The sequence below is a fragment of the Schistocerca cancellata genome, chromosome 6 (assembly GCF_023864275.1).
Source record: "Schistocerca cancellata isolate TAMUIC-IGC-003103 chromosome 6, iqSchCanc2.1, whole genome shotgun sequence".
Classification (NCBI taxonomy): Eukaryota; Metazoa; Arthropoda; class Insecta; order Orthoptera; family Acrididae; genus Schistocerca; species Schistocerca cancellata.
The window spans coordinates 642,395,142-642,410,445 of NC_064631.1; the positions used below are offsets into that span (position 1 = coordinate 642,395,142).

Below are 15,304 nucleotides of genomic sequence, written 5' to 3' on the forward strand. Positions count from 1 at the left end.
AGCATGTGATTCGTGAGACCGAACAGTTCAAATTTCAATGTTCAGATGGATAGGAAACTGTCGTGAAAAGCCAATGTCCTGGATCTTGCTCAAATACTTAATGCTGCCACTTTTTCTGTTGGAACAGCACCTGAAGTAAGTAATAGTTCGACACGAAAAGTAGGCTACTTTGCTTACTTTCATTCATTTATGACGTGCGGTATTATATTTTGGATGACTCTTTCCATTCTCAAAGGGTGTTTTTGGCTCAGAAACGGGCGGTTTGGGCAAAAAGTCGACCCCTGATCACTAGTCTGGCTATTCTGACATTGGCCTTTCTTGTTAACAACATTAGCGCATTCCCAAGAATTAACAGCTTTCACTCAGTTAATACTAGGCAGAAATCCAATCTACATTAGGATCGCACTTCCTTGACTCTAGTGCAGAAAGGTGTGTAGTATACTGCTGCACCCATTTTCAATAAGCTACCACAAGAATTCAAAAATCGTAGCAGCAATCCACGCGCTTTCAAATCAAAACTGAAGAGTTTCCTCATGGGCCACTCCTTCTATCCCGTTTAGGAGTTCTTTGAAAAATTAAGCTCATTCCTGTGTTATATTGTTGACTGCATTTAAATAAACTTATAGCTTGACGTCTTTTTAGGATTAATAAACATTTTGTTTTACCTGTTATTACTTTTCTGTTGTAATTTCACGTATTGAAACGTTCCATGGCCATGGAGATTTGCTCCTCAATTTGGCCCTATGGAACTGGACGTGTAAAATAGAAAATAAAAAAAAAACCTGTGTAAGGAGGTGGTTTTTCTCCGGGACAGCGTTACACCTCATTCGGCACCAGAAGACTTAGTCACATGTCCTGTTTCGTTGAACTGTCAGATTTTGCCTCGACACCGTGTACTCCTTACATGACTTCCTCGTCTTTTCTTTGAATGAAGAAACCATCTCAGAAAAGGCATTTCCAGAACGATGACAAACTGACTTTTGAGGTGGGAGGTGTCCTGAACAGCCAGCCTGTATACTTCTCCACAAAAAAATGGCTCAAATGGCTCTGAGCACTATGGGACTTAACAGCGGAGGTCATCAGTCCCCTAGAACTTAGAACTACTTAAACCTAACTAACCTAAGGACATCACACACGTCCATGCACGAGGCTGGATTCGAACCTGCGACCGTAGCAGTCCCGCGGTTCCGGACTGAAGCGCCTAGAACCGCTCGGCCACCGCGGTCGGCATACTTCTCCACAACCGAGGTCTCTGCCAAGACATCTATTGCAGAGGAAAATGTATTGCGTTGAAGGGTGAACATATTGTACAGAAGGACTAGCACCATCGTCACGTTTCATGGCTGCAGCACGATTGTTTTTATCGTGGTGATTAAAACTTGACTGCCCGTCATATGTATGATTGCAGCCCCCAGTCAGTCAGGACCTCACCTGAAATATCCACCCACCACCATTGGCTCCTTATCTTGAAATACTCAGTATAAGATCCACAGCCGTCTGTGTAATTTTGACTGCAAGGGTTATGCCTGCTTCATCAATGTAAACAATGTGACAGTTTGCTTGAGGTGGATACTGCAGTCCCAACCATCTACGAGGCGACCTCGACCACGTGACTCGACAGTGTAGTGTACTTGTCCGCTGAGTGAGAGGTACAGACCGGTATGTGCTTGATGAGGACCGCGTGCTCGACGGCCAGGGCCGCGCCGCCCTGTGTGGGCGGCATCTCCTCGGCGACGTAGTGGCTCAGCAGCTGGTCCTTGAGCCTCGCCACCGTCGACTGCGGCCCGGGGGTGCGCGGGCAGGGCTCCTCCCCTGCCGGCAAACAGGCACGCACACTCACACATACGTGAGCCCCGCACTGTAGACCTGCAGCCAACCTTCCAACAGTCCGACTCAGCAATCACTTTAACAATACAGGGTGATTCAAAAAGAATACCACAACTTTAGGAATTTAAAACTCTGCAACGACAAAAGGCAGAGCTAAGCACTATCTGTCGGCGAATTAAGGGAGCTATAAAGTTTCATTTAGTTGTACATTTGTTCGCTTGAGGCGCTGTTGACTAGGCGTCAGCGTCAGTTGATGCTAAGATGGCGACTGCTCAACAGAAAGCTTTTTGTGTTATTGAGTACGGCAGAAGTGAATCGACGACAGTTGTTCAGCGTGCGTTTCGAACGAAGTATGGTGTTAAACCTCCTGATAGGTGGTGTATTAAACGTTGGTATAAACAGTTTACAGAGAATGGGTGTTTGTGCAAAGGGAAAAGTTCTGGACGGCCGACAGTATCTGGAGGTGTTAGAGAATTGGCTGTTCCCTCAGCTCGAACAAGAAGCACAACAATTCATATTTCAGCAGGATGGAGCGCCACCACATTGGCACTTACCTGTCCGTAACTACCTGAACGTCAACTACCCGAGGCGATGGATCGGCCGCCAGGCAGCCCGTGACAGAGCACTTCATCACTGGCCTCCAAAAAGCCCTGATCTTACCCCCTGCGATTTTTTCTTATGGGGGTATGTTAAGGATATGGTGTTTCGGCCACCTCTCCCAGCCACCATTGATGATTTGAAACGAGAAATAACAGCAGCTATCCAAACTGTTACACCTGATATGCTACAGAGAGTGTGGAACGAGTTGGAGTATTGGGTTGATATTGCTTGAGTGTCTGGAGGGGGCCATATTGAACATCTCTGAACTTGTTTTTGAGTGAAAAAAAAAACCTTTTTAAATAGTCTTTGTAATGATGTATAACAGAAGGTTATATTATGTTTCTTTCATTAAATACACATTTTTAAAGTTGTGGTATTCTTTTTGAATCACCCTGTATTACGAAAAGGAAAGGACTTTGAAAATGAGTTAGAAAACCACATAGAGAGTGCTAATATAGTGATGGGAGATTTTAATGTACAGGTAGGCAAAGACAGAAAGGGATTTGAGCAAGTGTTGGGATGTTTTGGATATGGAGGCAAAAATGAAGGTGGGGAAAGACTCCTGGAATTGTGCCAGAGGAATGGAATGAAAATAGCAAACAGCTGGTTTATGAAGAGAGAAAGTCATTTTATCACCAGAAACAGTTGGGATGGAAGAACCAAGAGTGTAATTGGTTATATTCTAGTAGATAGGGAATGGGGAGAGAAAGTAACAAATGTGAAGGTAATTGCAAGTGTGTGTGCAGATGGAGACCATAGATTACTGGTGGGACAATGGAAAATGAATCAGTGTGTGAAAAATAGAAAACAGAAGAAAGTGATGAGGATACGGGATTGGAAACTGAAGGAGAGTGAAAGTACTGAGAAGTACAGAGAATTAATCACACAAAAATTTCCAAAAGAAGTTTTCTGTGATGTAGAAAAAGAATGGAGTTTATTCAAAGACAATTTAGTCGAAGCAGCACAAAAACTATCTGGAAAGGAAAAGTAAGACAGTCAAGTTGGTGGGATGATACCACAATCCAAGCAGTTAGAAGAAGAAATGGACCATGAAGAAAGTGGCGGAAAACTAAAAATGACGAAGACCATAAAAGATATATAGAGGAAAAGAAGAAGTGCAAAGAAATATTGGAAACAGCAAAGAAAAAGGCATAGGAACAGTTTACAAAAAACTTGAAGAAGATGTGAAGAACAATAAGAAAATGTTCTATAAAATGATGAAAAATAAAAGGAAGGCTTCTGAAGTATCAGTAAAGATGGAAACAGAGGACGGTACCGTGATTGAAGATCCAGGGAATATAAAAGATCTCTGGAAAGAACATTTTAAGAAACTGTTAAACGCTGAGAAGCAGGTACACGACGAAACAAATAATGGAGAAATTGAGAGAAGTTGGGAAGCAGAATTAGGACAAATTACATGGGAAGAAATGGAAAAAGCTGTGAAGAAGATGAATGGGGGGAAAGCCCCAGGACCTGATGAAGTATCAGTGGACATGATACGAGCAGCAGGTCCAGTGGGAATGCAGTGACGGTATAGAGTACTATCAAGTGTGTGGAGAAATAGTACAATACCTGACGACTGGAGAACAGGAGACATTGTTCCCATCTTCAAGAAAGGCAATAAAATACTTTGTAAAAACTACAGAGGAATAACCCTTATGAGTCATACAGCCAAGATTTTTGAAAGAATTTTACTAAATAGAATAAGTGAAAAGATAGAAAAGGAGCTGAGTGAAGAACAGCATGGGTTTAGGAAAGGAAGAAGCAAGATCGACCTGATATTTTCTATCCGTCAACTGATGGAAAAAAGTTGGGAGTATAACAAAAGGGTGATAATGGTTTTTATAGACATAGAAAATGCATATGACTCAGTTGACAGGGAAAGACTCTGGGAAGAAATGAAGAAGATGGCTACATTAATGCAATAAAGACAATGTACAGAGGACACAATTGTAGAATTAGAGCACCATTGGGGAACTCTGACTACTTAGAAATAAGACAAGGACTTAAGTAAGGAAGTATTCTATCTCCTGCACTTTTTAATGTTGTGATGGAGGAAATGAATAGGGCAGTTAAAGATATAGTAAAAGAAAAAGACAAAAAGATGATTTTTGCAGATGATATGGTAATATGGGGTGATAAAGAGGTAGATGTACAGTTACAGCTTGATGCGTGGAAGGAAATAATGAAAAGGTACGGATTAAAAATAAATAAAGATAAGAGTGAAGTAATGGTAATGGGAAGAGAGAAAGGGATCAACGGAAATATTACCTTGAATGGAGAACCTCTCAAAGTGGTAGAAAGTTTCACTTATCTATGGAGTGAAATATCTAGAGATGGAAGAATAACTAACGAAATTATTGGGAGGTTACAGAAGGGAGGCAATTTCTACCAAACAATAAAACACCTGATTTGGAATAAGGAAGTTTCAGAAAAAGCAAAACTCCTTATGTATAAGAATTATTACTTCCCTATTGTTACCTATGGTGGAGAAACATGGACAATGACAGAAAGGGACTGGAGCAGACTGCAAACAGGGGAAATGAAATTTCTCAGAGCAGTTAAGGGAAAAACAAGAATGGACAGAGTAAGGAATGTAAAGGTTAGAAAGGACCTTAAACAAGAAAGTATGAGAGAAGAAATTGAAAGAAAAGAGATTAAGATGGTATGGGCATGTTAAGAGGATGCATGGGCAGAGACTCCCCAAAATTATGGAAGAACTAAAGATGTATGGGTAAAGGCCTAGAGGGCGCCCCAGAACACGGTGGAAAATGGGAGTGAGAATATCTGTGGAAAGGAGAGGTGTGAACTGGCAGCAAGTGGAGGAAGAAAAGTGGTGGGAGGACCGAGCCAAATGGAGAGGACTCGTCAGTACTCAGACCTAGCAGTAGCTGGAGCGGGATCCGGATGTAGATAGATGAAATGGAAAGTTGCTACTCCCCATATAGCAGAGATGCTGAATCGCAGATAGGCGCAACAAAAAGACTGTTCCAAATAAACCTTTTGGCAACTGTAGCCACACTGTGAGCAGCAGCACCAGTGCATGATGGGAGTGGTGACTGGGTGGTGGTAAGGAGGAGGTTGGAGTGGGGAGGGGGAGGGATAGTAGCGTAGGTTCAATGGCTCTAAGCATTATAGGACTTAACATCTGAGGTCATCAGTCCACTAGACTTAGAATTACTTAAACCTAACTAACCTAAGGACATCACACACATCCATGTCCAAGGCAGGATTCGAACCTGCAGCCGTAGCAGCAGCGTGGTTCCGGACTGAAGCGTCTAAAACCGCTCGGCCACAGCGGCCGACAGTAGCATAGGGGTGGTAGACAGTGCAGTGCTGTTAGGGACCACGCAGGGATGAGGTGGGAGGGTAGGGCAGCTATGTGCAGTCAGGAATTTAGATGCAGGGCAAGGGAGGGGTGGGGGGAGGAGGTAGCGGAAAAGGAGAGAAGTAAAAAGACTGGGTGAGATAGTGCAATCAGGGCTGTACAGTGCTGAAATGGGAACAGGGAAGGAGCTGGATGGGTGAGGACAATGGCAAACAAAGGTTGAGGCCAGGAGGGTTGCGGGAAAAAATGGATGTACACTATGTGATCAAAAGTATGCGGACACCCCCCAAAACATACGTTTTTCACACCTACTGCCAGGTACTCCGTATCAGTGACCTCAGTAGTCGTTAGATATCGTGAGAGGGCAGAATGTGGTGCTCTGCTGAACTCATGGACTTCGAACGTGGTCAGGTGAGTGGGTGTCACTTGTGTCATACGTCTGTAGGCGAGATTTCCACACTCCTAAACATCCATAGGTCCACTGCTTCCGATGTGATAGTGAAGTGGAAACGAGAAGGGGCACGTGCAGCACAAAAGCGTACAGGCCGACCTCGTCTGTTGACTGACAGTGACAGCCAGCAGTTGAAGAGGGTCGTAATGTGTAATAGGCAGACATCTATCCAGCCCATCACACAGGAATTCCAAACTGCATCAGTATCCACTGCAAGTACTATGTGAGTTAGACGGGAGACGAGAAAACTTGGATTTCATGACTGAGCGGCTGCTCATAAGCCACACATCACGCCGGTAAATGGCAAACGACGCCTCGCTTGGTGTCAAGTGCGTAAACATTGGACGACTTAACAGTGGAAAACCGTTGTGTGAAGTGACGAATCACGGTACACAATGTGGCGATCCGATGGCAGGGTGTGGGTATAGCTAATGCCCGGTGAACGTCATCTGCCAACGTGTGTAGTGCCGATAGTAAAATTCGGAGGCGGTGGTGTTTTGGTGTGTTCGTGGTTTTCATGGAGGGGACTTGCACCCCTTGTTGTTTTGTGTGGCACTATCACAGCACAGACCTTCATTGATGTTTTAAGTGCCTTCTTGCTTCCCACTCTTGAAGAGCAATTCTAGGATGGCGACTGCATCTTGCAACACGATCGAGCACCTGGTCATTATGCACGACCTGTGGTAGAGTGCTTACACGGCAATAACATCTCTGTAATGGACTGGCCTGGACAGAGTCCTGACCTGAATCATACAGAACACCTTTGGGATTTTTTGGAACGCCGCCTCTGTGCCAGGCCTCACCGACCGACATCGATACCTCTCCTCAGTGCAGCACTCCGTGAAGAATGGGCTACCATTCCCCAAGAAGCCTTCCAGCACCTGATTGAACGTATGCCTGCGAGAATGGAAGCTGTCGTCAAGTCTAAGGGTGGGCCAACACCATACTGAATTCCAGAATTACCGATGGAGGACGCCACGAACTTGTAAGTAATTTTCAGCGAGGTGTCCAGATACTTTTGATCACATAGTGCGTTGCAGGAAAGTTCCCGCCTGCGCAATTCAGAACAGCTGGTGCTGGTGCGAAGGATCCATATCGCACAGGCTGCGAAGCAGTCATTGAAATGAAGGATGTCATGTCTGGCAGTGTGCTCACCAACCGGATGGTCAACTTGTTTCTTGGCCACAGTTTTTCAATGGCCTTTCATGCAGACAGACAGCTTGTTGTTTGTCATGCCATAGAATGCAGCACAGTGGTTGCGGCAGGTACTGTCGGACTCTGAAAAAACTCAAACGGGCAATTCAGAACCGGGGAAGGGGAATGTTGAGCAAGGACATACAGATTCTCCATGACAACGCTCCCACGTGTCGGCAAACCGTTACTCTCCTGCAACAGTTTCAGTGGAACGTAATCACCCACCCACCTTATAGTCCTGACTTGGCGCCCAGTGACTATCACCTGTTCCCTAGGTTAAAATAACATATGGCCGGAAAGCGTTTCAGTTCCGACGACGAGGTGAAAGAAGAGGTTCATAACTTTCTGAACAGCATGGCGGCGAGCTGGTATTACATGGGCATTCAAAAACTACCGCAGCATCTACAAAAACGCATCGACAGAAATGGTGATTATGTCAAAAAATAGCTAAATGTTCAAGTTGTAAACTGATGTAAACCATTATAGAAATAAACAGGTCTATGTACTTATTAAAAAATAGGAGACTTTACTTTTGGGATTACCCTCGTATTTTGCCAATAGAATAAATAACTCTTTTTGCTTTGCTATCCTGATTGTGAATGTGTCGATTGCACTAAGGAGGGCACCCAGTGCCTGATCTACGTGGGTTCGGGAAGTCATTTGGTTATCGGTAGTTAAACCACAATAGTATACCGATAGTCATCGTCCTCCAACACTAAGAGTGGCTACGGTGGCGGGGTATCTGGAAGACGCGTGGACGCTTAAGAGGATTGGCGGTTCACCAACATTGGCATAGTGCCAGGCAAGCTCAAAGATGGCATCTTACAGATCAACGAAATTCACAATAAATCACAGTTACATAAAGAAAGAGGAGTATTCAATGACACAAAGACACTTTCAGTATCGTTAAAACTAAAGAAGTTAATATTTTACAATGACTAAATATTTTCACAATGAACCTGTCACGTAACAGCTTTTAAATGCTTCATGCGATTTCAACAATCCATATCTCAGATGACAGAATTGCGCTAAAGCTATCATCGCTGAAAGCTACCTACCTGTACCTATTTCATTTCTCGATTACGACATTTTTCATATCTTTTTCTATTACACAAATGTCTGTCAGAATATCGTAGTCTCCACACTAACGCAGAAAGTAAATGCAGTATAAATATGTTGTCATACTTGGGAAGTTATTTAACGAACATTTTACTATTTTTGTCAGTAATTTTATTTGAATGTTGACTGCAAGTGCAGTTAAAAACTGTGGTAATTTAAAAGCTGATACCACCACTGAAAAGAGAACCAAAAGCCGTTTCTGTCAAGCAGACGTAAATAATTGTTTAAACAGTAATTAACGACAGTTGGTTGTCATTTAAATGGAGTGCACTTGCGCAACAATACTAGCTTACCTATTTACGAGCAGACCTTTACTGGTAATTATTATGAATAGTCTGAGTGTGACAATGTTTACAACATTTCTTTATTTAAATATTATTGTAATATATTAGTCAGTGCAGGAAATTGTCAAGTGCAATCAAATCAGTCTGTAAAACTTTTATAAGGTACACATGCTGGACTGTGCGGCGATATGTATGGCTGAAAATGAACACACTTCATACATCACGATTGCAGTGTAGACACTTTCTTATTGTTCCAAGGTGACCGGTTTCAACAGCCTTATGCAGTCACAATATGATCTAAGGCGAAACATAAAGAAAATAACGAGGGGGTGAAGAGAGAGTACAATTCATGTCACGGACTATGCAATATACAAAATTTCACGTACCTTTTGGAACTTGTTGTAAAATTGCAATGATACATTAAAAGAGGTCAAAGCATAAAAGGAACTCTCCACATATACAGGTCCTGATAAAAATTCAGTTGGTAAAATACACACAGTTGATAAAATCCTCGTATCGTCCATGCATGCTGGTGGCGAACACGATTCTTACGAGCTCATCGCACAGTATTGCGCTGTCAGGGGAGTATTAACATAGAGGGGGCGGCATACGTGCTACCATGTTACTCGTAGCCACGCGGGGTAGCCGCGCGGTCTCGGGCGTCTTGTCACGGATTCCCCCGTCGGAGGTTCGAGTCCTCCCTCGGGAATGTGTGTGTGTGTGTGTGTGTGTGTGTTGTCCATAGCGTAATTTAGTTTAAGTTAGATTAAGTAGTGTGTCAGCAAAGGGACCAATGACCTAAGCAGTTTGGTCCCATAAGTTCTTACCACAAATTTTTTTTAGAGTTACTCGTACTTACCTCGCCGCTGGGTGGCATGTTTAGTACGCGCTAAATGATCACATGCTGTGCTTGCAAGCAATGAATAGCGGAGCACCAGAGAGAAAGGTGGATTTTTCAGAGTGCCCAGTTTCGCGATTAGAGGTGTCACCTCGCCATACATATAAAAATACTATGGGCTAATGTTCCACATAAAATCTGTAATAACTGCATACTATGTGCTTATTGACAGTGAGAAAACAACTGTAATAATAAAAAATAAAAAAGCGACGTGACGTAAAAAGAAAAACACACTGGTGCGAGAGCGAGTGCTATTCGGCTACACCTGGAGGGGTCCCGCGAAGTATCACCCTGTGGAAAAAAGGGGGGGGGGGGAGTTGTGTACAGAGACTACGAGGCGATGAACTAACTCCAAAGGTCGTCTGACCCAGAGGTAGATGCAAGCCTTATTGGGTGCGTGCCGTCACACACAGAATTAATCGAAATGATGTTTACCACAAAAATAATGTAGATGACTTCAATAAAATTAAAAGTATGAATTGATTGTAAGAGTGCATATGTGAATACGTCGTACAGAGTGTAGAGGATGTCTGTACTCCACACTGCGTGTCAAAAACTACAGTAAATGGGGACATTGAATCACATAGCAATAAATAAAACCAAATGGATGGGACATTGAATAACATAGCAATAAAGAAAATCAAGTGGATGGCCGTAATTAGTCTCATGAAGCGGAATGAGACGGAACCTGTTACATCTGCAATCCCTGAGCGTATATGACAATCAGGTTTCAAATTAATGCAGTAAACGATGAAGTACTGACTGCCACATGAGATGCCCGCTAAGCGTTGGATGTAAACTGCAGATTCGTCATACAATGTGGGTTACGTTATCTATACGGTTTTGGTTGTAATGGAATGGTATCTACAGGCTGTTCTACTATAAGCGCCTAAGTGTCAGTACAAACACAGTTTATTTATAAACCAGCCAACTTAGTAACCTGCAGTCTCTTCTTCTGGCTTATCTAGACTTATAACACACCATCAAAAATGCTAAAAAAATATGGTCAGCTGACCCTAACTTGTCAGTCAGAAGGTGATATGGGTATATTTTTATTTCTGTAAAGTTGTATGTTTTCCAATACATTAAGCTTTTTACGTTTGGGAGCTTTATGAAGAGCTGTGGCATACTTTACTACTCTATTCTGTCTCGAAATCTGGCAGAAAATCCAAAGAGATTCTGGTCATACATAAAGCACACCAGTGGCAAGACGTAATAAGTACCTTCACTGCGCGATAACAACGGTGAAGTCACTGACGACAGTGCCACTAAAGCAGAGTTATTAAACACAGTTTTCCGAAACTCCTTCACCAAAGAAGACGAAGTAAATATTCCTGAATTCCAATCAAGAACAACTGCCAAGATAAGAAACATAGAAGTAGATATCCTCGGATTAACGAAGCAGCTTAAATCACTTAATAAAGGCAAGGCCTCCGGTCCAGATTGTATACTAGTCAGGTTCCTCTCAGAGTATGCTGACAAAATAGCTCCATATTTAGCAGTTATATACAACCACTCGCTCACAGAAAGATCCGTACCTAAAGACTGAAAAATCGCTCAAGTCACACCAATACCCAAAAAGGGAAGTAGGAGTAACCCGCTGAATTACAGGCCTATATCACTAACGTCGATTCGCAATAGGGTTTTGGAACATATACTGTATTCGAACATTATGAAGTACCTCGAAGAAAACGATTTATTGACACATAGTCAGCACGGTTTCAGAAAATATCGTTCTTGTGAAACACAACTAGCTCTTTGCACTCCTGAAGTAATAAGTGCTATCGATAGGGAATGTCAAATTGATTCCATATTTTTAGATTTCCTGAAGGCTTTCGACACCGTTCCTCTCAAGCGTCTTCTAACCAAACTGCGTGCCTACCGAGTATCGCCTCAGTTGTACGACTGGATTCGTGATTTCCCGTCAGAAAGGTTACAGTTCATAGTAATAGACGGAAAGTCATCGAGTAAAACAGAAGTAATATCTGGCGTTCCCCAAGGAAGTGTTATAGGCCCGCCCGCATCTCGTGGTCGTGCGGTAGCGTTCTCGCTTCCCACGCCCGGGATCCCAGGTTCGATTCACGGCGGGGTCAGGGATTTTCTCTGCCTCGTGATGGCTGGGTGTTGTGTGCTGTCCTTAGGTTAGTTAGGTTTAAGTAGTTCTAAGTTCTAGGGGACTGATGACCATAGATGTTAAGTCCCATAGTGCTCAGAGCCATTTGAACCATTTTTTTTGTTATAGGCCCTCTATTGTTCTTGATCTGTATTAACGGCGTAGGAGACAATCTGAGTAGTCGTCTTAGATTGTTTGCAGATGATGCTGTCATTTACCGTCTTGTAAAGTCATCAGATGATCAAAACGACTTGCAAAATGATTTAGATAAGATATCTGTACGGTGCGAAAAGTGGCAGTTGACCCTGAAGAAGGAAAAGTGTGAAGTTATTCACATGAGTATTAAAAGAAATCAGTTAAATTTCGATTACGCGATAAGTCACACAAATCTGAAGGTTGTAAACTCAACTAAATACTTAGGGATTACAATTACAAATAACCTAAATTGGAACGATCACATACAAAACGTTGTGGGTAGAGCAAACCAAAGACTGCGATTCTTTGGCAGAACACATAGAAGGTGCAACAGGTCTGCTAAAGACACTGCTTACACCACGCTTGTCCGCCCTATTCTGGAGTATTGCTGTGTGGTGTGGGATCCGCATCAGGTGGGACTGACGGATAACATCGAAAAAGTACAAAGAAGGGCAGCTCATTTTGTATTATCGCGAAATAGGGGAGATAGTGTCACAGACATGATACGTGAATTGGAGTGGCAATACGAGGTGCATTCAAGTTCTAAGGTGTCCGATTATTTTTCTCCGGACTGGAAAGAGATAGAAACATGCGCATTGTTTTAAAATGAGGCCGCGTTCATTATCAATACGTCCCAGAGATGGCAGCACCATACGGCAGATGGAATTTTACCGCCAGCGGCGAGAATAAGAACTGTTTTAAATACTTAAAATGGCGACGTTTTCCTTACTTGAACAGCGTGCAATCATTCGCTTTCTGAATTTGCGTAGTGTGAAACCAACTGAAATTCATCGACAGTTGAAGGAGACATGTGGCGATGGAGTTATGGATGTGTCGAAAGTGCGTTCGTGGGTGCGACAGTTTAATGAAGGTAGAAGATCGTGTGACAACAAACCGAAACAACCTCGGGCTCGCACAAGCCGGTCTGACGACATGATCGAGAAAGTGGAGAGAATTGTTTTGGGGGATCGCCGAATGACTGTTGAACAGATCGCCTCCAGAGTTGGCATTTCTGTGGGTTCTGTGCACACAATCCTGCATGACGACCTGAAAATGCGAAAAGTGTCATCCAGGTGGGTGCCATGAATTCTGACAGACGACCACATGGCTGCCCGTGTGGCATGTCGCCAAGCAATGTTGACGCGCAACGACAGCACGAATGGGACTTTCTTTTCGTCGGTTGTGACAATGGATGAAACGTGGATGCCATTTTTCAATCCAAAAACAAAGCGCCAGTCAGCTCAATGGAAGCACACAGATTCACCGCCACCAAAAAACTCTCGGGTAACCGCCAGTGCTGAAAAAATGACGGTGTCCATGTTCTGGGACAGCGAGGGCATAATCCTTACCCATTGCGTTCCAAAGGGCACTACGGTAACAGGTGCATCCTACGAAAATGTTTTGAAGAACAAATTCCTTCCTGCATTGCAACAAAAACGTCCGGGAAGTGCTGCGCGTGTGCTGTTTCACCAAGACAACGCACCCGCACATCGAGCTAACGTTACGCAACAGTTTCTTCGTGATAACAACTTTGAAGTGATTCCTCATGCTCCCTACTCACCTGGCCTGGCTCCTAGTGATTTTTGTCTTTTTCCAACAATGAAAGACACTCTCCGTGGCCGCACATTCACCAGCCGTGCTGCTATTTCCTCAGCGATTTTCCAGTGGTCAAAACAGACTCCTAAAGAAGCCTTCGCCGCTGCCATGGAATCATGGCGTCAGCGTTGTGAAAAAGTGTACGTCTGCAGGGCGATTACGTCGAGAAGTAACGCCAGTTTCATCGATTTCGGGTGAGTAGTTAATTAGAAAAAAAATCGGAGGCCTTAGAACTTGAATGCACTTCGTAATTAAAACAAAGGCGTTTTTCGTTGCGACTGGATCTTCTCATGAAATTTCAATCACCAATATTCTCCTCCGATTGCGAAAACATTCTGTTGGAACCCACCTACATAGGGAGAAATGATCATCACGATAAAATAAGGAAATCAGAGCTCGCACAGAAAAATTTAAGTGCTTGTTTTTCCCGTGTGCCGTTGGAGAGTGGAACGGTAGAGAGACAACTTGAAGGTGGTTCATTGAACCCTCTGCCAGGCACTTTATTGTGAATAGCAGAGTAATCACGTAGATGTAGATGTAGATGCTCAGATATGCGAAGGCGGTCCTCAAGGCAGTTCTGTTACATACACTTGCGTGTTCTCTGGAGTGGGTGAAAAAATATCTCCCCATTTGGCAAACAAGAAGGATACACAGGTCATCTTCTGAATGCCCAATTAGTTAGCTGACCAAACATTTTTTAGCATTTTTGATAGAGTTTTATAAGTCTAGATAAGCCAGAGGAGGAGACTGCAGCTTACTTACTTGGCTAATTTATAAGTAAAGTGTGTGTATACTGACATGTATACAGTCTGTAGGTACCATTCCTTTACCCCAAAACCTTATAGGTAACGTATGCCAGATTTACGACGAATCCACACTTTGCATCCAACGCTTAACGGGTATCTCATACGGCAGTCAGTATTTCATCGTTTACTGCATTAATTTGAAGCTCGTTATCATGTATGCTTGGGGATTGCAGATATAACAGGTTCTGTTTCATCCCTCAACCATATTACTAATTACGGCCATCTACTTGGAAATTGGAAATTTGTGGTAAGTTCTATGAGACCATACTGCTGAGGTCATCGGTCCCAAGGCTTACACGCTACTTAATCGAACTTCAACTAACTTACACTAAGGACAACACACACCCATGCCCCAAGGGAGGACTCGAAACTTCGACGGGGGGAGCCGCGCGAACCGTGGCAAGGCGTCAGAGACCACGCGGCTACTCAACGCGTCGCCATCTACTTGATTATCGTTATTGCCATGGGCTTCAACGTCCCCATTTACAGTAGTTCTTGACACACAGAGAGGAGTACAGACATCCTCTGCACGCTGTATGGCGTATTCACATACGCACTTTTACCAACAATTCATACCTTTAATTTTATTGAAGTCATCTGGCTGGTTCAAATGGCTCTGAGCACTATGCGACTTAGCTTCTGAGGTCATCAGTCGCCTAGAACTTAGAATTAATTAAACCTAACTAACCTAAGGACATCACACACATCCATGCCCGAGGCAGGTTTCGAACCTGCGACCGTAGCGGTCGCTCGGCTTCAGACTGTAGCGCCTAGAACCGCACCACCACTCCGGCGGCATTGAAGTCATCTACATTGTTTTTTACGGTATGTATCATTTCGATTGGTTCTGTGCGTGACACCTCGCGCCCAATAAAGCATGCATCTGCCTCTGG

General features: G+C 43.5%; 1 protein-coding gene across 1 annotated transcript in view; it reads right to left on the reverse strand.

Moving 5' to 3' along the window:
• The window catches only part of LOC126088461 (neuronal acetylcholine receptor subunit alpha-4-like), a 160,997-nt gene that overhangs the window by 131,833 nt on the left and 13,860 nt on the right, over positions 1-15,304 (reverse strand). Inside the window, exon 2 of the mRNA XM_049906603.1 lies at positions 1,658-1,812. Within this exon, the coding sequence (XP_049762560.1) occupies positions 1,658-1,812 (155 nt within the window). The remainder of the gene's footprint in view (positions 1-1,657; positions 1,813-15,304) is intronic.